The following is a 23,586-nucleotide window of genomic DNA, read 5'->3' on the forward strand; positions in this document are numbered from 1 at the left end:
CAATGGATATATGGAATAATCATATTCTTCATTTTTGTTGTTACATGCTTGTATTATTGCAGACAGATCTGTGACACTCGGCCATGTTGTATAGTTTTGTCCTCTTGTTTGTCTAGACAGTGTCTGTCCTGGGCGCTGTGGGAGTGGAGACGTTCTGTGCAGTGATGGCAGTGGACAATGAGCCGGTCTCTCTTGCTGCTTGCAGTGTCCTCCATGCAATGTTTGATGCTCTGAAAGAAGGCATGATTAAGGATGTTCGTGGGAAGGAAGGAGCAGTCGTTTTGGGTAAAGGCTTTTTAGTGATACAATGACCATAAAGGAAGATATGTCTGCCCTTTATATATGGGTGACATAATATGTTTTTATTTATTGAAGATCCTTCGAAGGAGCTGAAGTCCATGATCCATCATCTGTTAGAAATGCTAACCCAAGCCGGCGTCTCGTCACATGGCAGAGAGAACTCCCTAAACCTGCTTATAAAGGTGGTGCCTCGTAAGTCCCTGCGGGATCCCAACAATGGCATGACGCTGTGGGTTATAGACAATGGTAAGCATACCCTTATACCTCTTTAGAAATGTGTTAAGAAGTTTAGTACATGGCTGGGAGTCTGTGACAGAATATATGTTAGGTACTATAAGAAAAAAAAGCCCACCCTGCATTGTATGTACTACCCTGCATGGTTGACTGACCTGGATGCCACGAACACATTGACTGCACTTTGATATAGATATATATATATTTTTTAACAAGCAATTAAGCAATGTAGATAAGTTACATATATATAATGGGACGCGTTCACTGAACAGCTGATCAGTTTTTTGTTTTTTTTTTAATGTGCTCTGTAATGAAATCTTTGTTTGGTTTAGGGTTAAAGAAAGTCCTTGAAGTAGGAGGTTCACTGGTGGAGATCCCTGGCAGCCTGGCGGTCACAGAGACCACAAGAATGAGCGCTTCTGTACTGCTGAACAAGCTTTTTGATGACCTTAAATGTGACGCAGAACGGGAGAATTTCCACAAGCTGTGTGAGGATTATGTCCGGTAAGGAGATAGTCAGCTCATAATAAGAAGTGAAGCGTCTGACTGGAGCACACACTGCAGACTGCCTGTAAACGCTCTGTATAGCCGCCAACAGGACGGACAGTCACAAAGCTCAATTCATTTGTCCCATGTTGCTGCTTTCTGCAAAGTTCTCCACCTCAGTCGTGCATTGAGGAGAATAGGGGCTGATTTCAGTGGTCCGTTGAGGTCCCAGCAGAAGGGTCTCCTTCGCCCCCAACAATCAAAATATTGACAAAAGACTTTTGTAGAAAAGTTCCTTTTAATAAAATATATCAGAAAATGTGACCTTGTTACTAGAAGCCACTATTCCGGGCTCCCGTTTAATTCCTTATACTGTGCTAATAAAATGGAGACACTGCTGAGTGTTTGGTGCCAGCACGAGTGCCCGTTTTCTGTTTCACAGTTGCAATTGTTTCTGTCCTGCTTGCAGCCATCTGCACTCATAGGACAACCCTTTATTACCTAAAAGGAAATGTAATGGCATTGTTTTTTAAATCTTAATTACTTTAATTTATAGAATGTAACAAAACCTCCTCTTGATTCCTGAATTACTTTTTCTTTGCATTTCTTTATACCCAGGAGCTTGTTTGAGAAGCATAGTATGGACGGAAAGCTATGTGCCATACAGACCGTCTCATGCCTCTTACAGGGACCTTTTGAGGCTGGAAACCGAACTCTAGAGCTTTCTGGCATAATGGACAGTGTCATATCTCTCTGCGCCTCAGAGCGGGAGATTGATCAGCAGGTGGCCGTGGAAGCACTCATCCATGCTGCTGGAAAAGCCAAGAGAGCCTCCTTCATCACTGCCAATGGGGTGACGCTCCTAAAGGACATCTACAAGAAAAATGAAAATGATGCTATCCGGATCCGAGCCTTGGTGGTGAGTGTCCTGTGTGATGTGATACTGAAGATGCACATATGTTCTGTTCTCTACTTTCTGATAACTGGCTGTGTGATGTGCCTGTGTAGGGTCTCTGTAAGTTGGGATCAGCTGGAGGAACGGACTTCAGCATGAAACAGTTTGCAGAAGGCTCCACTCTTAAGCTAGCAAAGCAGTGCCGGAAGTGAGTTACATATCAAGTACTTCCCTGTACAACATACATGTGAATAAGGAGTAAGACGCCCATCTGTATTTTCTGTACTACCCTGCAGGTGGCTGTGCAATGAGAGCATCCAGGCCAGCACCCGACGCTGGGCTGTGGAAGGCCTGGCCTATTTAACGTTTGATGCCGATGTGAAAGAGGAGTTTGTAGAAGATAAGGCAGCAATGCAAGCAATGTTCAGTCTGGCGAAGGTACGTCATTTCCATCGCCTTGTTATTCCCATATTACTAAGGTGACCAGTTATTCTGGTGTCTGATTTAGCGCGTTCTGTAAGCCCATTGATTGCTGTTTCAGAATACGAAGCTGTTCTATGACTTAATATAAAAGTAAGATGTGCAGTATTAAATCAGTGTTGATCTGCTATTACTATATGCTATATTTTCATAAAGGCCATTAAATCCACAGCACATCAGTGAGAAAAGACCAAGTGCGCCATGCTGGCTAACAGCGTATTAGTTACATCCATACTGTTCGATCAGGTGGGGTGTCCAGCACTATGAATAGTGCTTCTCACAAGTACCAACACTGATTTCCCCCACCATTGTACAGCGAATACTTGCCCCCCAAAAATGTAAGGGCGATGTTCTTTTTTAAAACTAAGGTGTAGCTAATGCTTTAAAATAACATAATAAGCATAACTTACATGTGTAAGCCCCCGTTGCTGCCTGGAGATCCGCATGGGTGGGTCACCAGAAAACGCATAATCACTGCAGCCAAATACTGGTCATTGACTGCAGTGCTCACGTGTGCTATGTTGGGCAGGATACACATTGAAGCATTGTTTGCACCATTTTCGTTAGTGTTTTTTTTTTCTCTTCTTTTACTAAGAATGCGGCAAATTCTACAGTAAATTATTGAAAACTCTATATACTGTATTTTGTTTCCAGTTTTGTGATAATTTTAGCACAGCATTCTTGGGTGTGGTGCTTTCTCTATTGCTTCATTGGGGGACACCGGAAACCATGGGTGTATGCTGCTGCCACCAGGAGGCTGACACAAGGCAGAAAAATGGACTCCTTCCAAGCAGGCTACACCCACTGACCGGAACTATGCTAATCAGTATTTGCTTAACATCCAAAGGAGGCAGACACAGATCGGTGCTCAACCCATCTCTACTTTTTTTGTGTTTTAGTAATGATTTCTCTTTTCCTTTGAGTTACAGCTTGTGACTACGGGCATCAGGGTGTAGTTTCTCACCCTGTCATGCCACCTAGAGACGGAGTTAACAGTGTGGTCTGATCCACATCGTACCTTCTCATGTCTACCAGGCAGCACCCCCTAACCCCCCAACAAAAAAAACCCCAAAACATCAAGAATGTTTGGGGCATCCGCACATAGGTACAGGCGCACTGGTCCTTGCCATCTATCTCCGGCCTGCTCGCCCACCATAATAAGATGTGTACAGGGAGGGTAGATGTACTTATGATGTGAAGGAGTCGGGACGCTAGATGAGAGCACAGCGGATTTCAGATTCTCTCATCTCCAGATGGAAATGCACTGTGCTCAACCCGTAATTCTCCTTCCAGCGTTATAGGCAGAAAGGGCTCCAGGCCTTGAAGACTTCAGCAGGTTTTTCACAGGACCACGTTTTTTAATCTTTCAGGCCACGTTCCCATGCTCCTCTAGTGAATCGCCATCAAATTTAGTCCCGGGCTTCATCGAGGCTTACTCTTCCATTAGGTCCCATCTCCCTGCCAGCCGCTGGGCGCCTGGGCTTTTTTTCCCTCTCTTCCTCCCTGGCTCACTTCCTGTGCAGCAGCCTATCTCCGGCATTCTTGTTCCTGCCCTATCTAACTTCAGGGTCGCATTTTCGCTTCCTCCTCTCTTTTGTTTCTTTTTTTTGTTCTTCCTGCATCTCCCCGCTCTCCAGTCACCAGATCCCGGTCTCCAGCACTGCGGTCTCCATTTCTGTGCTTCTGGGGTTATTTCCGCCTCTTCTGGAATGGGTAGGTCTCTGCTACTATAGCCACACAATCCTCCCCTCAGCCGCTCCATACCTGGAACCTTTTTTACCTATATGTCTAACATTAGGGCCTCTCACGTTCATCCTGCTCCTCCTATAAACCTACACTTTGCCTGTTGTTCCTGTAAAAAGTAGGTACTTACAGGTCAAAACACGGCCATCTGCCTGGACTACAGTAACCCTACAATGCAGGCCACAAAGGAGCCCCCCACTGCCCACGAGTATAGCGCACCTTCTATCACCCAAGTGGGCTGAAGCCTTATCTCAATCAGCCGCCAGCCTAACCAAGGTCTCATAATCCTTGGTCTTGGTCATAGAGCTCCTGCCCATGCCATCAGCTGCCTGTGGTGTACCGAGGGTCGAATCTGAGTCACCCTCAAATCGCTCCACTGTAGCAGGGTACATAGAAGAGCCCTGAAGCGGATACGTACAAGCTCATCCTCCAGGTCCCCATCTCCTTCCACCTCCTCTCGATGGTGTCCTTTTCCCTGGCGTCTGCGGGAATCTGACCTTCGGGATCTGAACTCTGACCAGATCTCCAAATTCCAGAACATCATGGACAGTATTGTCCTGGCTGTGAATCAGACTCTAAACGTCAAGGTTGAGGATCCTCTGCACACGGAGCAGACTGTATCCTTCAAAGTGGCAAAACGCCCTCCACGGGTCTTTTCAAACCACAAGGAGTTTGATGACATATTCGCCACGGATATGCCAGAGAAACGTTTTTCTAGGAAAAAGTGTTTGGATATTCTATATCTCTTTGCTTTCACCCTTATTAGACTCTGGTTGGACCCTCTGGCGGAAGATCCCCCTGTGTCTCGTTTATCTTCTAGCAAAATTCTCTCTCAAGGGCCCCACTTACATGTTGAGTCTTTGGCTAAATTTGGCAGATTCTCTTTACTGAAAGGTCCTCGTAAAGGTCTTTCAGTTTCCAAGGCTACCATTGCCTGTGGGATTCTTTCTGCCATCTTGGATCGTACCGAATGAAGAGAAGACCACCCCCACTTGGGGTGACTGCTCCCTCCATATGTGCCCAGTTAGTGCTTCCTGGGCGGCTAGCCATCAGGCTTCTGCATTGCAGCTCTGCAAGGCCGCCAAACTGGTCTTTGATCCATACCGACCTAGGTTCTACAGAGTTCACACCTATGCCTCGGTTGATGCCAGCCTGGGCAGGAAGGTTCTGCATGCTGCAGTAGGCTGGTCTTAGATCTGTGAGTAGTTGTTTCTCTCACCCAAGGGACTGGTTTAGGATGTCCCATGGTTTACTGTGTCCCCCAATGAAGCCATAGAGAAAACAAGATTTTGGGTACTTACCGATAAGTCTTTTTCTCAGAGCCTTCATTGGGGGACATAGCACCCGCCCTTAGTTGTGCTATTGTTGTTTAAAGTTTGTCACCTCTGTTTCTCCTTACTACTGCTTTCTCACTAACTGATTAGCTCAGTTCCAGTTGGTGGGTGTAGCCTGCTGGGGAGGAGTTAATTTTTTTTTCCGCCTAGTGGCAGCAGCAGCATACACCCATGGTTATCTGTGTCCCCCAATGAAGGCTCCAAGAAAAAGATTTTACGGTGAGAACCTAAAATCTTGTTTTTGTTGCCTTTTTTCTACAGTGCTGGAAAAATGCCAGAAAGAAACCTACATATTTTAAATGCAAAATAAAATAAAAAAAACACCAAAAATGCTTATTAAAAAATCACCTAACCTATTTAACTTTTTTTTTTTTTTAAGCGTTAAAAATGCTGAAAAATGTTTTTGTTTAATTATTTTCCCTAGAACTGGCGCAAGAACTAAGAAATGTAGTTAATTTGAGAGCCTCAATGCAGGGGGGCTGTGAACTTTGGTCTTAGAGAAAAATCACTTGATTCTTTTTTTAGAAATGTACAATGCAGCACACGTTTCCTTCTCTAGTCACAGGACAAGACTGTGATTTTTGCGGTTGCATCCACCCTCGTGAACTGTACAAACAGCTATGACCGAGAGGAAATGGACCCCCAAATGTTAGAGCTGGCTAAGTATGCCAAGCAGCACGTTCCTGAGGAGCATCCTAAGGTGAGGCAACAACCATTGCTGTAAGCATACTATGACATAGCGCCCCTTTTACACAATTTAATGGCATTTTCTGCTGCACAATGTCAGGACAAGAAAGATTTTGTTGAGGCGCGGGTCCGCAAGCTCTTGGTAGCCGGGGTGGTGTCTGCTCTGGCCTGCATGGTGAAGAATGAAAGCCCGGCATTAACAGATTCATCAAGGGAACTGATCTCTAGGTAATTCTTGTACTTCATCAGTTGTCACAAAATAGGAGACTGAAAATCGAGGATTCGATACACAAAATGCGTAAGAAAGTTCTTTTTTACTTTTTATTCTGGATATGTTTTGGTCTGGAAACCTCTTTTTAGCAGAAATCAAAGCTTTAAAGGTTATTGTATAAAAGAAAGTTCAACAATGTTCTAATATTCTTTATCAATGACCCTGTTTTCAACATCTTTGCTTGCAGTTATTGCTAACTTTTAGGAAATAAAATCCTATCCTGGTACATCGGTACTCCACACAGCTCTGGTTATATGATCAGGACAGATTTTATGGATGCAAACACTAATTGTTCCTATAAAATGACTGCAAGCAGAGATCTTATACAATCTTTCACTATATATTATCAATTTCTTATAACTTTCATGACATTAAAATACAAATGTGTCACATCTGGGCAAATCTCGCTCTATGGGATGTACAAAAGGTTTAGCGGAAAAGGGGTGCTGCAAACAACTTCCAACAATTCTACTAAATTTAATTTGGACTAAGTACATAATTTGTGCCCCAGCCCCTTGGTAACGCCTCAGGCGGCTGCCTGCGCTGTCTGCTTCCCTGGTAGCAACTAAATGATTACTTCTAAGCTGTATACTGATCATCGTTTCCAATGCAAAAATGTCTGCAAAATCTGTGATCTAGTGACAAATTTCCCTTCCCCCTAGGGTTTTCTTGGCTTTAGTGGAAAAATCTGAAGACCGAGGGAATGTAGTAGCTCAAGGAGGAGGAAAGGTAATGAGTTCTCTCATTTTGATTTTAATTAAAGTGACTGGGAAGAGATTTGCCGCTGTGAGCTTCCAGGTGGGCCGCTGTGTTCTAGTTAGGAAAGTGAACATTTTATTATAGTTTTCCGGAACGTGTCCCCAAAAGATGTAAACCAACTAAAAGCTAAATATAACTAGCAAAGAAAAGGCGCAATCTCACAGATTATAACAGCTCAGATGTTGTGCAGAAATTGAACACCTAAAATAAAACGAGATGACTATAGAATGTTAAATGAATGGTACACATTTAATGTTTTCGGATGCCTGCAGAACCCTTACAGTGCTCCTGATTGGATAACACCCTTTAAAAGGTCTAATTTTAATATTATGGCCCAGATTCATCATTCTTTTTTCTTAGGCAAGTTTATTTTTGCCCCAACTACATTATAGCCTTTGTGCCATTTTTACTCTTGAAAATGCGCTGTGGTTTTCATTAACCAGATGTTTTCTGCTAATTCAGCATTTGCAACTTTTCAAACTGTTGGCACTGGAGTGCCATTGCGCAAAAAATTGACCTTTTTATGTAGCACTCCAGTGCCTTTTTTATGTAGCACTCCAGTACCTTTTTTATGTAGCACTCCAGTGCCTTTTTTATGTAGCACTCCAGTATGTGGCTTTTTTGTTTAGTTGAAGACCAGTATCCAACATTTTAAAGGCATCCTTTCAGGTGATTAATACTGCCTAAACCAGTGTTCCCCAACTCCGGTCCTCAAGAGCCTCCAACAGGTCATGTTTTCAGGATTTCCTTAGCATTTCCCAGGTGATGGAATTCTTGCCTGTGTAACATAGTAACGTAGGTTGAATAAAGACCTAGGTCCATAAAGTTCAACCTTCCTCCCCCAATGTGATGCAATTATCACCTGGGCAATACTAAGGAAATCCTTTAAAATATGATTATTTGTGGCTTTTGAGAACCAGAGTTGGGGAAACACTGGCCTAAACCAAGGATGAGTACAATGAGCAAATATCATGTAGTAAGTAAATAAATAGTAATAGTGCATGTAAATAACATAGGGTTTTATCAAAAAAAGTATAAAAGCCTTCCCACCGTTACAAGGTGGACCGAATCAGGATGACCCCTATCCTTAGGATCTCGCCTTGCTATGTCTATTTAGCTTTCCATGGCAGGTACAACAGTCTGACAGTCAGGTCTGCGTCCTGCTCTTACCCCGTCTATTCAATATTTTAAAGTATTAAAAAAAAAAAAGTGTCAAAAGAACACATATTTGAACTTGTGCCAAATTCATGAAATATTGTATTGTATGCCATTTTGATGAATTTGGAGCAAGGCTCATCTTTGAAAACTGAAAAACAAAAGCAACTTAATAGGAACCTTTCAGCACAGAGCCCGCTTTGTTGCTCTCTGAAAGATAGTGTCCTCCATACGTTTTAATTATGCCATCTATTGCTATCTGACTGAAAATTTGCTGTGTTAATTAATATGTAAATGAGGCTGAAGTGCTCTGAACATGATCAGAGCACTTCCCAAGCTTCTGCTTCCCTGGCTCTATTTTTGCCACGCGCAACCTTCCTCTGCTTGACTGACAGCTCACTTGCTTGACTCCAGAGTCTGTGAGCTGTCAGTCAAGCAGAAGAAGGTGGTTGTAGGCAGGGAATAGAGCAAGGGAGCTAAGGAATAGAGAGTGCTCTGATAACACCCAGAGCTTATCAGCCTCATTTGCATATTAATTAAACCAGTGATTTTTCTTTTTGTTCAGGGAGCAAGAGATTACAAAAGTAAAGGTGTGGCTGACTTTTATCTTTTTAGAAAGCAACATGACCAGATAAACAGTTTGAGTGGAGTGAGAATTTCTGTTATCTTCCCTTTTAAAAAAATAAATTAAGTGCATTATTTTATGAATCGGGACCTAAGTGTTGGTTATCCCTGCGGTCACATATAATCACCAGCTCATCTGTTAGGAAATATGCACTACTGGATAAAATATTTTTTGCTTGATTTGTTACAGGCTTTATTACCATTGGCTTTGGAAGGAACAGAAATTGGGAAAACTAAGGCGGCACAAGCGCTGGCAAAGATAACCATCACCTCTAACCCCGAAATTGCATTTCCAGGGGAAAGGGTAGGTAGCTGCAGATAGCATCCAAACAATTACTGCACCTCAAGTAATCTGCTCCTGGGCGTATGTGTGATCGCCTCTGTACTGGACAGGTACGCAATGCATGTGGGCTTCAATTTCCACCATTTGGCCACAATATATTATTTTCTCTGGTTTTTATAAATGTTGATAGATATTTGGATTGATACTTGGTACCACAAGCTGGCAATGAAGTTATATGTTCTGGTGATCCTAGGCTGGTAATGATGTAAAAGCATAAAATAAATGATTTCTTTGGGGTCTTCACATTATTGTTGTAAAAGGAGAAAGTGTTACTTACAAGTGTCCATGCCTGGTGGTCAGGTAGACATGTTTGACTATAATGTGGCCCATATGTGTGTATTGCCAACACTAATCGTAGCACAGCAGTCTATGAGCAGGTCACTACAAAGGGGCCCTACCCAATAGATCCAAAGCTTGGATTCTAATATACCTAATCTTTTGTTCCCACGGGGGATGCAGGACAAGTAATATTGTGAGCATTATTTATTCCCCATCATCCACTTTCTATTTTCCAACAGATTTACGAGATTATTCGGCCCCTGGTCAGCTTGCTTCACCTTAATCGCACAGGTTTGCAGAATTTTGAGTCACTGATGGCATTAACAAACCTTGCAGGAATCGGTGAAAGGCTGAGGTGGGTAATGCCACACTTATCGCTGGCCACAAACCACTTCTGTCCTGTATTGATGGTACAATATGTTATAGCACTTAATAGACAGATGATTACTGGTTTGCAATGTTTTCTGCAGGAGTAAGATCATAAAGGAGAAGGCAGTGCCTATGATTGAGGGTTATATGTTTGAAGAGCATGAAATGATTCGTGTAGCTGCTACTGAGTGTATGTGCAACATGGCCATGAGCAAAGAGGTAAGACTAAAGCTTGCATCGAAGTACATCAGAAAAAAGTGACACTAACAAGTTATCGGTTTCCAGATCTAGTAATTTCATACTGAGGATGAACGCCATGTACATTTACTATTGCGAGGGACAGATGGTTCAAGCCCTTTATAAGGCTCTGATTTCATTGTGTTTATTGAATATTTTCAGAAAGCTCCCATTGTATATGTTAAAGGTTGCCCTAGACCCATTCACCAGCCGGAGCCTCCTGACATACACATATACTGCCAGGAAACACTCAAAATCAGTATGAATAGCATTTAAAGGGAACCTGTCAACTCCCTCTCCCCCCAAACCAATAATATGACCGTGTAGCCCTTTAAAGGGGTAGCCAGTTGATCTCTTTATGAACCCAAAGTGCTGCTTTACCAGTGAAAAATCCCATTTTGAAGTTGTCCCGGGAAGTGCGTTGGAGCATGACAATGCACGTCTAGCTTCTCAGCCTCACCCTGCATTTCCTACCTAGAACCACCCTCCCCTGGCTGACTGACAGGTTGTTTTCTCCGGTACATGGCCACTGACCTGTCAGTCAGCCAGGGTGCTGCTAGTTCGGGAATACAGCAGAATGTGAGGGGCTGAGTGCATTCACACCCCCAATGCACTTCCAGACACATCTGCAAAACCCGACTTCTCGCTGCTGGAGCAGTGCATTGGGGTCCTAAAGGGATAGACTGGCTTATCTTAAAAAGGGTCTCTGTCCTATAAATGATTTGAGGAGGATTACAGTTTTTGATATGTTCCCTTTAACAGTGGCCCCAGTGAGTTACCACGTAATCGTATTTTTCTGGTCACATTCGTTGATGATTTGTGATTCGGCACCATTATATAGGAATTCTAGAATATGGATTTGTAATGTGTTATTCCTTTTTTACACTCGAGGCATATTCATCAATGATGACTAATTTTTAGACGGCAGACGTAGACTAGTCTTCATATTTATCACAGCTCTTCATGCTGTTTGATGAATTTGGTGCATCCTTATTTAGCTAGGCTACCACCTATTAGCTGGTTTCCTTTGTGCCAGAAATTTGCTCCAAAATGTTGGCATATATTTGCACATTTAGCCAAACCTTCAAGGTGATACCACATCCGTTTGTCAGAAAAGGCATGAAAAGTATTTAAAACAGATAATAAATATGGTGTGAGTCACAAGACACAGTTTTTTTTGCTGCAGATTGCCCAGCGTTCTAGCGCTCTTAGCTTGGTAAATCTCCACCATAGTTTCTCATGGTTCACAGAGCTTTATTTTATAGGGAATCTAGCAGCTGATTCATGCTGCTGAACCAGGGGCACAATGAATCAAATAATGGCATTATTGCAGCCGTGTATGCTTTACATTGAACTATCAAGAGCCGGCCAGTGACTGTGTCTTGGATGACTATTTGGAGGCAGGTTCCCGGCCACTTCTCCCTGCTTCCAATAACAGACGGGTCTCTACCTATGTATGTGTATAGTGAGAGACCTGTCCGTCTAGGGCAGCGGACCTGGGGACATGTCCTGGACTTTTCTTCTGAGACACTGCTTTTCAAAGTTAGTTTTCTCTGAAACAATGCAGCATTCCATTGTAACAAACACACCGCTGCAATCATATAGCCATTGTCTGATTCATGCTACCCCTGGTTCGGGCAGCATAATGCTGCTGACAGGTTAGCTATAAATGGAGTCTGTCATCCTTACAACTCAAATTAAACCACTTGTCCATTCATGTAGAGGACTTGGCCCCTATAAAATCATCCCTGCAGTACAGATTTCACCAATTTAGTTTCATATAAAAAGTGTTATTACATAAGTAATGAGGGGTCCTCTTATGTTGATTGATAGCACCGACTCAGAGCGCTGCCTGCATTGGATATGTGGTTTGAGTTTTGGGGGTGACAGATTCCCTTTAAACTTACTAGCACCATTTGAGTAACTTTCCATATTCTTTGCCTTACTGTTTGTGGATTGTGCTGGTCAGATATGGGAGAAAAAATATGCCTTTTACTGTGTAACTTTCATCTGACCTCCCACTATGAAGAGCTTTTCAATAATTCTGCAAGCAGCCGAATTCAGCTATAGACCAGAAAGATGAAGCAATAATGTTGCTCAAAATCAGTTCAAGAAAAGTGTGTTTTTTTTCCTGAACATCTACATTTGATGCCTTTTGGAATTATGTACACAGATCAGTGTTAAATACAAGCAGTTGACCTTTCTCTAGGTGCAAGACCTGTTCATGGTGGAGGGATCGGATCGATTGAAATTAATAGTTTTGTACAGTGGTGAAGATGATGAGCGTCTACGCCGCGCTGCTGCTGGAACTCTTGCGATGCTGACTTCTTTGGAACCAAAGATTTGCCAGAGGGTTACACAAGTGGTAAGGGACTTGAGAAATAGTAGTGACTATGTGGACTCATGGTATTTATCATTAATGCCCAAGTTCATATTTACACCCTTTAGCCCAACTAACGCTCTGACATCCTTTAGCCACTAGACTGAGGCTGACCTTAGTTGACACAGACACTTCATTACACTGTATGGTAACCAGTGACCAGATGTGTTTGGTTTGCTTTTTAGGGTGCTTTCACATTGCGTTTAGGTACCTGTACAATGGCAAATGGGATTCGGACATATGCGCCGACGGGGCCATAGACTATAATGGTGCAGACAGAGTGAACATGCGCTCTGCCATGCATCATTTTCAGGCGTGTACGCTTACTGCGTCTGAGTGTCCGCCACTAGTAGGCATATACGCCCAAAAATTATGCATGGTAGAGAGCACGTTCGCTCTGTCAGCACCATTATAGTCTATGGCCTCCGTCAGCGCATATGTCCACATCCCATTTTGGGGGGAGTTTGGACGTAAGCACCAATGGGACCACTAAACCGTGCCTAAATGCAATCTGAAAGCACCCTTAGCCAAAGCTGGATATAGTTTGGCCTGGGAACATGTAACCGGTAGCAGACGCCTTTGTGCTTGAGTTTTTCTTTATAGAACTCTTTTAACGAGTTGAAATGAGGATCTACCTAGTTTGCAAGGTGGTGTACAGGTATACATATTATTTTTACTTTAAATCTTTGGACTTCTCACCATTCCCATTATCTTATGTGCACCAAATAACAGATTTTGGCATTGCTATCTGTAATGACAAAAGAATTCATAAATTCAGAGGCATTTTTACTCTATGGCCAACCAATGTAGATGCTCCAGTGCTGCACAAATATTGGCCTGGTATCAGTCTAGTCATGATGGCAGCCAGCGCAGGGTGTTATCGGGCTGTTAGCTCTATAAACCCTTGCTCCTTTACCTTTCACAGATTTAATATATAGAGTATTATCTGCTGCACTTGGAAGAGCATAGCAGATGGTGTACATGTGAGCGATCAGTTCTTAGACCAGTACGTATTAGCTGTAAAGAATACAAAACCATAATTACTGTAGAAACAGCATTAAAAGCTTTAGCTAATCCTCCAGGGTAGATTAAAGAGGTTGTCCACTACTTTTACATTGATGGCCCCTTATTAGCATAGGTCATCAATGTTTAACCCCCGCTGATCAGCTGTTATCGGTGGCGGCCAGAAGTACTTGCGGAGCTGGCCGGGGCTTGGTACTGGACATCTGCCTCCTATTCAAATCAATCGGGCCCCGGCCGATCAGACATTGATGACTTATCCTAATGATAGGCCATCAATGTAAAAGTAGTGGACAACTTCTTTGAATTTTAGCCTAAATCTTAAACTTAATCTCAGCCCTCTAGTTGGCAAATGTAAAATTGAATCTTTGTAATACATCTTCATTGGATGTATTCCTGCCTTTCAGCATGTTAGTTTTCCTATATTATGGATTGTTCCTACGGGTATGTGCACATGTTAAATATTTGCAGTAGAAATTACTGCACCAAAAATGAATCTTCTGGCAGAAAAAGTGCTGCATAAAATGTATCCGCTTTTTATCATTTGAATGAGTTAAAAAAATTGCAAAAACGCTGAAACAAGTGACATGTTGCAGATTTGACAACGCTTCAAATCTGCAAGGAAAAATGAAGCAGCGTGTGCCTGAGATTTTAGAAATCTCATTTATTCGGCTGGTATTGTAAACTGCAGCGGTTTGGTGCCAAAATTTCTGCTGCAAATACTTAACATGTGCACATACCCTTAGTTATGTCACATCTGTAGACCAGGTACACACAAGTATTTACCAAGATTGGCGTACCATATGTCAGACTGGAATAGGGGGCACCAAATGTACTAAAGGGAGTCTTTCAGGACATTTACTATTCCTACCAAGTGTAGGCGCTCTGTGCGCCCTTGTGTGGACAAACCTTTAACCACACCTTCCCACGTACTTGTTTTCCCTCTATCTTCACCCCCCCTCACCCTTCTTTTATAGACTGCGCGCTTTGTTTGAACAGTCATTCTGTACTGACAGTCCTTTTAAGAGGCACAAGCCTGTTAATAAATTTGATGCATTTTTGGATTGTCCATCCATCAGAAAATGAAATCTGTGCTAGCAGTGAGCTGGTGTAGCTTTTCTCTACGCTGTTCAGTTTTCTGCCATAGCTTATACTAAAGTGGACGCGAGTTGGTTGACCCTGCCATGTTTGCTCAGCCACACATTTTTCTTAGGGGCAGAATGGTTTTGTGACTTTCTGACTGCAGAAATCTAGTGTAGATGACTACCCCACAAAGTGTGCCTGCTCTTTATATGTTTCGATCAGTGATGAACCTTCTCATTGCAGACTGACCACTGGTTAGAGATTCTTCAGACCCTGCTCCTTAGTGAGAATAAAGACCTTCAGCATCGAGGAGCTGTCACGGTCTTAAATATGATGACTGCCGACAAGGAGTTGGCAGAGAAGTTGATGGCGAGTGAAATGTTTGAAATCCTTACTGTTCTTGCAAAAAACGAAGAAGAAAAGAAGCTGCCTGTGGCTCAAGTTGCACAAGAGTCTTTAAACAAAGCGGTTGAGCATGGACTTATTAAGCCCAACCTGACTAGTAAGGACTAAGACTTCAAGACTAAGGTTTACTCTCGTCATTTTATGCAGAGATTTTTTTAAATTTTGCTTTTCACTGACAGCAAGCACTGATCTTAAACATTGAGGGATTGAAACCCACAGTACAAGGAAAAGTTTCACAAGTTTTCATTTTTGAACTCTACTTGCTTAAAACTCCATTTTAGTACTTCGATCATTCTGTCTTCATCCAATTTGTGCAGTATAATGAAAATCGGTGACCAAGTAATCTAGCTGAAGGCGGAGTGGTTTTGTTGCAGTCATGGAGGTAAACCTTTCCGATTGTTGCTCCAGCCCGATAATTATAGTGTAATGGTTTACAAATATACGAGTAGCGTTCATTAAAGATTTCCCCATACCCACTTCTATTAATCACAGGATGCTGAAACTTCACATATGTAATGATATAAGTCTCTATAGGTTACGTGCCAATTTGCAACTCAGAACTGATAACGGTCTTGATTTTCCAGGTGCTGAAGTGGTGTGAGGTTTGATAATGGACCATGTGGAATACAGAGCAGTCATCAAGTTCCTTTACTTGAAAGGCCGCACACCAAAGGAGACGTTCGATGAGATGAAAGAGGTTTATGGTGGTGATTCCCCATCATATGATGTAGTCAAGGACTGGCATCATCAATTGAAATGTGGTCGGACTTCGGTGCAAACAGCTCCAATTCCAGGGCGACCCCACTCTATTGATGAACACACCATCCAGCAAGTGGAGGTCACCATTTTGGAAAATTGCTGCTTAACCATTCGCCACCTAGCCCAAAATGTCAAGATTAGTGTGGGGTCCGTGGAAAAAATCATCCAAGACCATCTTCACATGCATAAAGTATCCGCTCACTGGGTTCCCCGGCTGCTCACACCTTTCCAGAAGCAGGAACGAGTCGAATGCTCTCAGGCTCTATTGACGATGTGCCATGGAAACCAGGAGGACTTTTTCAACAGACTGATCACACCGGATAAAAGCTGGGTCCATCACTATGATCCTGAGACTAAAGTCCAGTCGATGCAATGGAAGCATCGTGATTCACTGCCTCCAAAGAAGGCACGTGCCCAACTCTCGGCAGGCAAGGTCATGCTCACAGTATTTTGGGACCAGCACGGAGTAGTATTGATGGATTTCCTAGCAAAGGGTACCATGATCACTGGGGCATACTATGCTTCACTGCTGCGGAAATTGCGGGAGGCCAAGAGACATGGCATGCTCACCAAAGGTGTCTTGCCTTCTGCAAGACAATGCACCAGTTCACAACGCACATGTTGCCCAAATGGAAGCATGCTCCTGTGGTTTTGAAATTCTACCTCATCTCTCTTATTCACCCAACCTCGCACCACCGGAAGTTATTTTTGAAGGGCAAGCATTTTCCAGATGATGAGACTCTGATTTCCGAAGTCAAAACGTGGCTTTTTGAGCAATCTGTCGACTTCTACAAGCGAGATGTTTACAGTTGCTTAAAGAGATGGGGAAAGTGTGTGTCCCTAAGTGGCACCTATGTCGAGAAGGACTAATAACTGTGCCAAGTTTCATTGCTCTCAGTCCACAAGAAGTGGGTCAGGGGAAATCTTTAATGAACGCCCTTTATACGTCTTAATATTGTTGAAACACACTAAATATACAAACTTTTGTGACCTTACAAAAGACTTCTTTTTTATGCCCTAAGAAATTGTACTTTTTAAATTCTGAATTCTTTCTTCTAAATTGTACCTTCATCTAATTTAATCGCAGCAATTTTGAGCACATTAGGGCTGTTCATGCTGCTATATCGTTTGGGTTATTCATTAAAGTGTCAGTAATAACTGGCCCTGTTATGAGTCACGAATGGAAATAACTTAACTTAAAAGAAAAAAAAACAACAACCTTTAAAGTGGTTTTGTTTTGCAGGAAAGATCCCAAACTGGCTTATTGCTAAACTCTATACAGAGACAATTAAAGGACTCTGTCAGCACAAGATGACTGTTCAAACGAAGTCCCTCCGCTCGGTGCTTCATGCCGGGGCCAATCATTTAGCTACACCTTCCCACCTGATCGTATTCCCTCTATCTGCACCCACCCCTTCTTTGATTGACAGCTCTGGCTTCATAGAGCCAGAGAAGGGAGGAAATAGATGGAAACCAAGCAGGTGCGAAGGTGTATAAAAATGATTGGCTGCCGTGATGCACCGAGCGCCTGTACTTGGTTTGAACAGTCATTCTGTGCTGACAGTCCTTTTAAAGGGGACTGACAGCAGATTCACGTCGCCTACCCATAGGTTCCCTCATTACAAAGAACTATGGATTTGATTCAAGATTGCAGTTTTGTACGCTAGTCTAAATAAATTAGGCACACATTATTCCATCGCATTCTTCCATTAAGAGACTCTTAATGAACTCAGCGCATATTTCAGCTGGTGTGCGCCAGCCTCAAAAATATACTACATACATTCTGATGAATTGGGTGGGTGCAGCCACGCCTCTTTTCCAAGCTTTGCCCACTATTTTTTTCTTTCAGATGGCCTTTCAGATCACGCAGTGCTGGTTCTACTGGCTGACAAGCTAATTACAATATCCATGTATGTTCAACTAACTTGCATAAACGATGCCCAGCTAGACATTTGCGCAGGTTCTACAAACTCCCACCTGGTGTCTCTGCAGGCTCAAGCTTAAGCTGGCTATACACAATGGATTAATATTGACCCAACCCACCGAATTTTGTGAGACCAATAATAATGAAGGATTGGGCATTTGGATTTCAACATGCCCAATCCTTTTCTTCTGCGGGGAGATTAGCTGCCACCCATGATGTCTTATGTTATGATAGCTGCTTAGTTTCCCTGTCACCATTGAGAACACATGCCCTCTTATAAGATGGAAGAGATTGACACCTATCCAATATAACCAGCAACAGGAAAGGGCATAGATAGTGGTGTAATACAGAGAAGAGCAAAAATATTCACACTATCCTGGTCCGGATGCCTCTCGTGGTTACTAGGACCCTGCATAATAATAATAATTTGTCACTGGGATCTAGTGACCACCAGAGATGCCCAGGATGCTGGAACTTGAGTGGCAGTAGACTAAGTTCACATTGCCCTGGACTGGCTGCCAAGAGGAACCAAAGTGATCTCAGGATCACGTTTTACATTTTATTTTTTTTATTTGGTTAGCCTATTTTTAAGGTTGTCTCATTTTTATTTTATATGTACTAGATGCTTTGGTTGTGTGAAGGGAAGCAGTGGGAAGAGCTTTGTTTTTTTTTGTTTTTTTACAAAACTTTGTTAATCAAGGTTCTCCCTTGACTATTTTATCCAGGGCTGTGGAGTCGGTAAGCCAAACCTCCAACTCCGACTCCTCAATTTCCATGACTCCGACTCCACGACTCCGACTCCCTCATGCATGGCTCATGTTTAAGTGATAAATTTACTGTAGCACAGATTCATCTCAGCTAAAAGTCTAGACCCTTAGATCAGGAATAGGACAGACATTTATAGGACATTTCATAACTTTCCCAAATTCTTATGAAAAAATATTCCCCACAATCTGCATTGAACTACTGTACCCAATTTAATATATATTTTAGGAGTCGGAGTCGGTCCATTTTATACCGACTCCACCAAAATAGACACCGACTCTAACTCCACAGCCCTGATTTTATCCCAATCATTATGATTATTACTGGGGTGATCATATGAATTGACTATTTACACCCATGAGATCTTGTCAGGATGGTTACATCTTTGTAAGAAATGAAAATTGGTGTAAATAAATGAACTTTTAGTAAAGTGCCTTTTACATAGGTCAAGTTCAGACAGTTCACATACAGATAACACGCTGTACGCTTGAATAATTATACAGAAACCGCATTGCTGTGGGGTGGACCAAGAATAAACGCATCTAGTGCACAGCCTAGGCCATTCTGAAGGTGGTGTGTGTGGTACTAGGTGAATTAAAGCGGAGGACCACATGCACCTACTCGTTGTTGCAGGACCACACATACACCTTCTTGCTTTCTGTAAAATGACTTGTTTTGCTTTAGCACATGAAATGTATGGACTGCACTGTCTGAGCTCTATACATTCCCTTTCTTATGTCAGCAATTGTTCACATTTGACTTGTTACGTATTTTCTTTCTTCATATGTTTCCATGCACTGCTTATTTATATTCCATTCTTTTCACTCAAGCAGAACAAGGATATTCCTTGGATTCTTGTAATTCATTTGTCATGCTGTTAAATCGATAAATCAATTTCTGATCAAATTATCACAATGGTTATTTTGTTACTTTTTTTGTTGTTAAATTGTGTGTTATCTATTTAAAAAAAGAACTATGCCCTTGTCATATCATGTATGTATTGCACCACAACGATGAAGCCGGGTCTACTAATCAGAAGAGGCATCTTGTATACTGACAGGTAGGAGGAGGTCTCAGGGCTCTGGCCTGGCAGCACGGACTACTGCTTTGGCTTCTGGCCCAGTGTCCCGTGAATAGAGATGAGCGAATCTGAACTGTAAAGTTCGGGGTTTGTACCAGACACCTAGTGTTCAGTGCCGAGATTTTTTTTTTTTTACAGCTCCAAAACTTGGGTACCCTTTGATTTCTATGGGGTTCGGGTTTAGGATCAGTTCTGGTACCCAAACTGTACTTTGGACTAAAGTTCGGATGAACCCAAATTTCCGAGGGTCTGCTCATCCCTACCTGTGAATACTTTTGCTCAACTCAAGCCTTTTTATTTAGTGCACTGAATTTACAAGGGGGTGTTGCAAATAAGGAGGGTCTTGTCTTTACTTTGCATAATTGACCTTGGACACTCAGAGGAGCTGAATGATTAAAACAGAACAAACTGGTCACTTTTGACCTGGTGACAGGTCATCCTTAAGATAAAAAGATCCTTACCTAGTGGAGCCCCACACCTCTGCCCCCTCACCAGGCTCCTCGCTTCTTTTCACAGCAGAAAACCTCATGTAATCGTTGCAGCAATGATGTTCCAAGTTGGAAGAGAGAGCTAGGAGACTGGTAGAGAACATGACCAATGGTGTGGAGGATGGGTGAAGCCACTATTGGCTAAAGAAAAGAAAAAGCCATGAAAATAGTACATGTGAAACTAGAATGCAAAAGAGTGAAAATCTAACATTTCTAGAGTTTTTAAAATGGTCGTGACTAGTACGTTCTCTTCTTTGATGGACAACTTCTTTCTGCAAAAAATGTCTACTGGAATACTTCAGCCTTGTTCGGTGACACTAGATAGCTGTTCATTTGCCATTTTGCACAAATAATTTTAATGTGCTTAAACCACCACTCCAGCGTTTATTTTACCACTTGAGTGGTGTCATTAATCTAAGTTCCCCTGCCCCTTTTTATTATACTCACTAGCTGCCTTTTTCATCTGTTATTGGCACCTCTCCAGTCATCTTCTGCAGTTTGTGACCTGCTGGATCACTCGTTCCAGAAGTGGCTAGTCAATGTAAGTCTGAGAGTCAGAGCAAGGCTCTCATAGACTTACACTGAGAGCTTGTGTCCATTACCTCTGACTGTCAGTCAGGAGCTGCAGTCACAAGACAACAGCTTACAAGTAGAGTGGCGCTGGGAAGAGCAGGAGCTGGTGAGTATAATATAGTAGGGTAAGGGAACTTGGATTAGTGGCACAACTCCAAGTCTGAAATAATATATAACAAAAAAACAACCCGCTGACATGGTGCTTTAATCAGACAGTTTAGTCAGCATGATGCTGGTGGGTATATTTGTATTATAGTTCCAAATATGTATACAGCCGGCTTTAGAAATGTTGCTGATTTACCTAATTTGGTAACACACACAAAAAAGCACCAGCATCTAAGTGACAATATGGGAACAGCAAATATAGCACCATTGATACTATATTACCTCCTGATGGAGAGGTCAAGTACGAGAAACTGACAGTCAATTTTTCTCTGATGGCAGCAGCAAGGCGTGGGAACGCTGCTCTCCTACCCCGTATACCAGGCACATGGGACTTCGCCCTCTCTGAGGTGCTGGAGCACCATCTCCTTACCTATTGCAGATCTTCCCAGGCTTACAAGCAACAGAACCGTATCTAAGCTTTCCTACTGGATCTCTTCATTACGTGGGCAATTAATCCCTGGCATATACCCTTATCTAAACGCAATAGTGACTTAATGAATAAGGCCGATGTTATGGCCGAAACGTCTGTTGCCTTCACAGCTATGGTTTAATCTTGTTTTTGCCTATGAATAAATGTACACCATAATCCAAAAAACTTTTTGAGTGTGCGATGAATGAAGTCTAAAGGAGAGCGCTCTCGCCATCTGGCTTCCACTACTCTGGTAACGCAATTTGTCTGTTCCTCATGTAAATGCAGACTCCCATCAGGACTGCAGAAATCCTCCCGCTACCCAAGAGGCCCCCACTGCATTTGAAGAGAGAGCGATTTCCCCCTGTCCCAGACCTTAGGCTGCGTGCCCACTATGCGTTTTTCAAGCGTTTTTGCCGTGGAATTTCCGCAGCAAAAACGCTTGGTAATACGTGCCCCATGGTCCCCAATGATAATCCGCAGGTGCTGTGCACATGCTGTGGAAATTTCCGCTGCGGATTATCTTTGCGGAAAAATACTCAGCATGTCCATTAATTTTGTGGACACGCAGCGTAATCGCCGCCATTGACTTGCATTGGACCGCGTGACATCCGCATCACTGCATCTGCACATGCGGATATCACACGGTTCAATGTGAGGATGGTACCCGGGTCTGGAGCAGAGGAGACTCTCATCCAGACCTGGGTACCATAGAACCTGTTAAAAAAAAAAAAAAAAAAATTTTAAAAATAAAAAATAAAGATTATACTCGCCTTCCGATGTCCTCCTGGTGTTTTCTCCCCTCCGTCTGGTCGGCTGTATGGGTCGCGGTGTTGTGAAGGACCTGCCATAACGTCATTGAGTCATGTGACCTGTCACATGACTCAATGACATCACCGCAGGTCCTTCACACCACCGCGAGCCGCCCAAGACACCGGACGCAGCAGAAAAAACACCGGGAGGACATCGGAAGGTAAGTATAAACTTTATTTTTTACCATTCTTATTCTATTTTTTTCAAACTAACTTAGTCACACTACTATAAATCTATGCCGGTTGCATGGTTTTATATAGTGTGAACAAGTTGTCAAGCACTTTTCCAAGTGATGCTAAAATCGCTTGTAAAAGCGTTTGATAACCCACATGCGGAAATGCATGTGAAGAACGCTTGACAAACGTTTCTACCTGGCGGGAAAAACACATTTTAAAACCGCATGCGTTTTTCATGCCAGGGAGAAGTGGAAAAAATATGCAGCATTTCCGCATCGTGGGCCCATAGCCTTACCATGGTATCTCAGACCCTGGAGTCTGCTGCGCTAGACAGATTAACTACTTCTGCTCCCGCCCCTGCCAGCGGTTTACAGGAACCCCCGGCTCAGTCTACCATAATTGGCAGTAAGAGATCCAGGGAAGAAAAGGAAAAGTGCAAATGATCCAGCGTAAAGGCTTAAGTAGAAGAAGTATAAAACTTAAGCTTTTATTAGCCATATAAAACTCTGCTCCACAGAATATACAGCAAGTGTGGAACTGTAGTAGTTTAGAGACCTACGAGTTTCGACAAATCATGTCTTAAGCATGGCCCATGATTAATCATGTGCGACTCGACCACTGATCAATTTATTCCCTCAGTGGCTGCACATGGCTTTTTTTGAATGTCCCAGAGGATGAATGGAGCTGCAGTCGGACCGATCATGACTCTGACATGGACTCCGACCAGGCCTCTAACATGCGGGACATAGTTCAGAGTCTTATTGCATCAGTCAACCAAACCTTTAACATTAAAGGATTCCGCTACGGAACCCACAGAACAGGCGGTTTTGTTTAGACGGTCCAGACTAACTCCCAAGGTATTAGCTGCCCATAAGGAATTTGAAGAGGTCCTTTCCAGGGAGCGAGAATACCCAACCAGACGTTTTCAGAGAGGAAAACGTATTGGTATCCTGTATCCCTTTGCCTCGGACCTCACTGAGAACTGGACTGCATCCCCCACGGTGGACCCTCCAGTCTCTAGGTTATCTACCAACCTTACTTCCTCTTACGGACGAGGCATCTCTTAAGGACTCTAACGACAGGCTCATAGAGTCGTTTGCCAAATCAGCCTTTTAAAGCTGCTTCTTTCACGTTGTGCCCTACCTTTGCCACCACATGGGTGTCAAAGTCTATATCTGCATGGGCTAAGCAACTCCGTCAAGGTATCCTCACTGGAGCTTGGCCGGAGTTAGCTAATTTGGCAGACCAGATATCTCATGCGGGGAAGTACGTGGTGTTGGCCTCTCTGGACGCCGCTTCATGCGCCACTCAAGAACCCAGTAATATGGTGGCCATATGCAGAACCATCT

The 23,586-nt window shown here is 43.0% G+C and overlaps 1 protein-coding gene across 3 annotated transcripts in view; it reads left to right on the forward strand.

Annotated features, from left to right (window-relative positions):
• The window catches only part of UNC45A (unc-45 myosin chaperone A), a 32,258-nt gene extending 12,817 nt beyond the window's left edge, over positions 1-19,441 (forward strand). For 2 of the 3 annotated variants that reach the window (XM_073653194.1, XM_073653195.1), the window contains 14 exons: positions 117-285; positions 376-546; positions 867-1,038; positions 1,639-1,939; positions 2,029-2,123; positions 2,212-2,353; positions 6,032-6,172; positions 6,260-6,387; positions 7,093-7,159; positions 9,159-9,272; positions 9,830-9,945; positions 10,061-10,178; positions 12,406-12,561; positions 14,923-19,441. In XM_073653194.1, the coding sequence (XP_073509295.1) occupies positions 117-285; positions 376-546; positions 867-1,038; positions 1,639-1,939; positions 2,029-2,123; positions 2,212-2,353; positions 6,032-6,172; positions 6,260-6,387; positions 7,093-7,159; positions 9,159-9,272; positions 9,830-9,945; positions 10,061-10,178; positions 12,406-12,561; positions 14,923-15,192 (2,160 nt within the window). In that variant the 3' untranslated portion in view covers positions 15,193-19,441. The remainder of the gene's footprint in view (positions 1-116; positions 286-375; positions 547-866; positions 1,039-1,638; positions 1,940-2,028; positions 2,124-2,211; positions 2,354-6,031; positions 6,173-6,259; positions 6,388-7,092; positions 7,160-9,158; positions 9,273-9,829; positions 9,946-10,060; positions 10,179-12,405; positions 12,562-14,922) is intronic. The other variant, XR_012251306.1, reaches the window with a different exon arrangement.
• Positions 19,442-23,586: the final 4,145 nt, after the last annotated feature.

This window comes from Phyllobates terribilis, unplaced genomic scaffold (genome assembly GCF_046119375.1).
Source record: "Phyllobates terribilis strain yellow unplaced genomic scaffold, ASM4611937v1 Scaffold_11__3_contigs__length_659146591, whole genome shotgun sequence".
In the NCBI taxonomy this organism is placed as follows: domain Eukaryota; kingdom Metazoa; phylum Chordata; class Amphibia; order Anura; family Dendrobatidae; genus Phyllobates; species Phyllobates terribilis.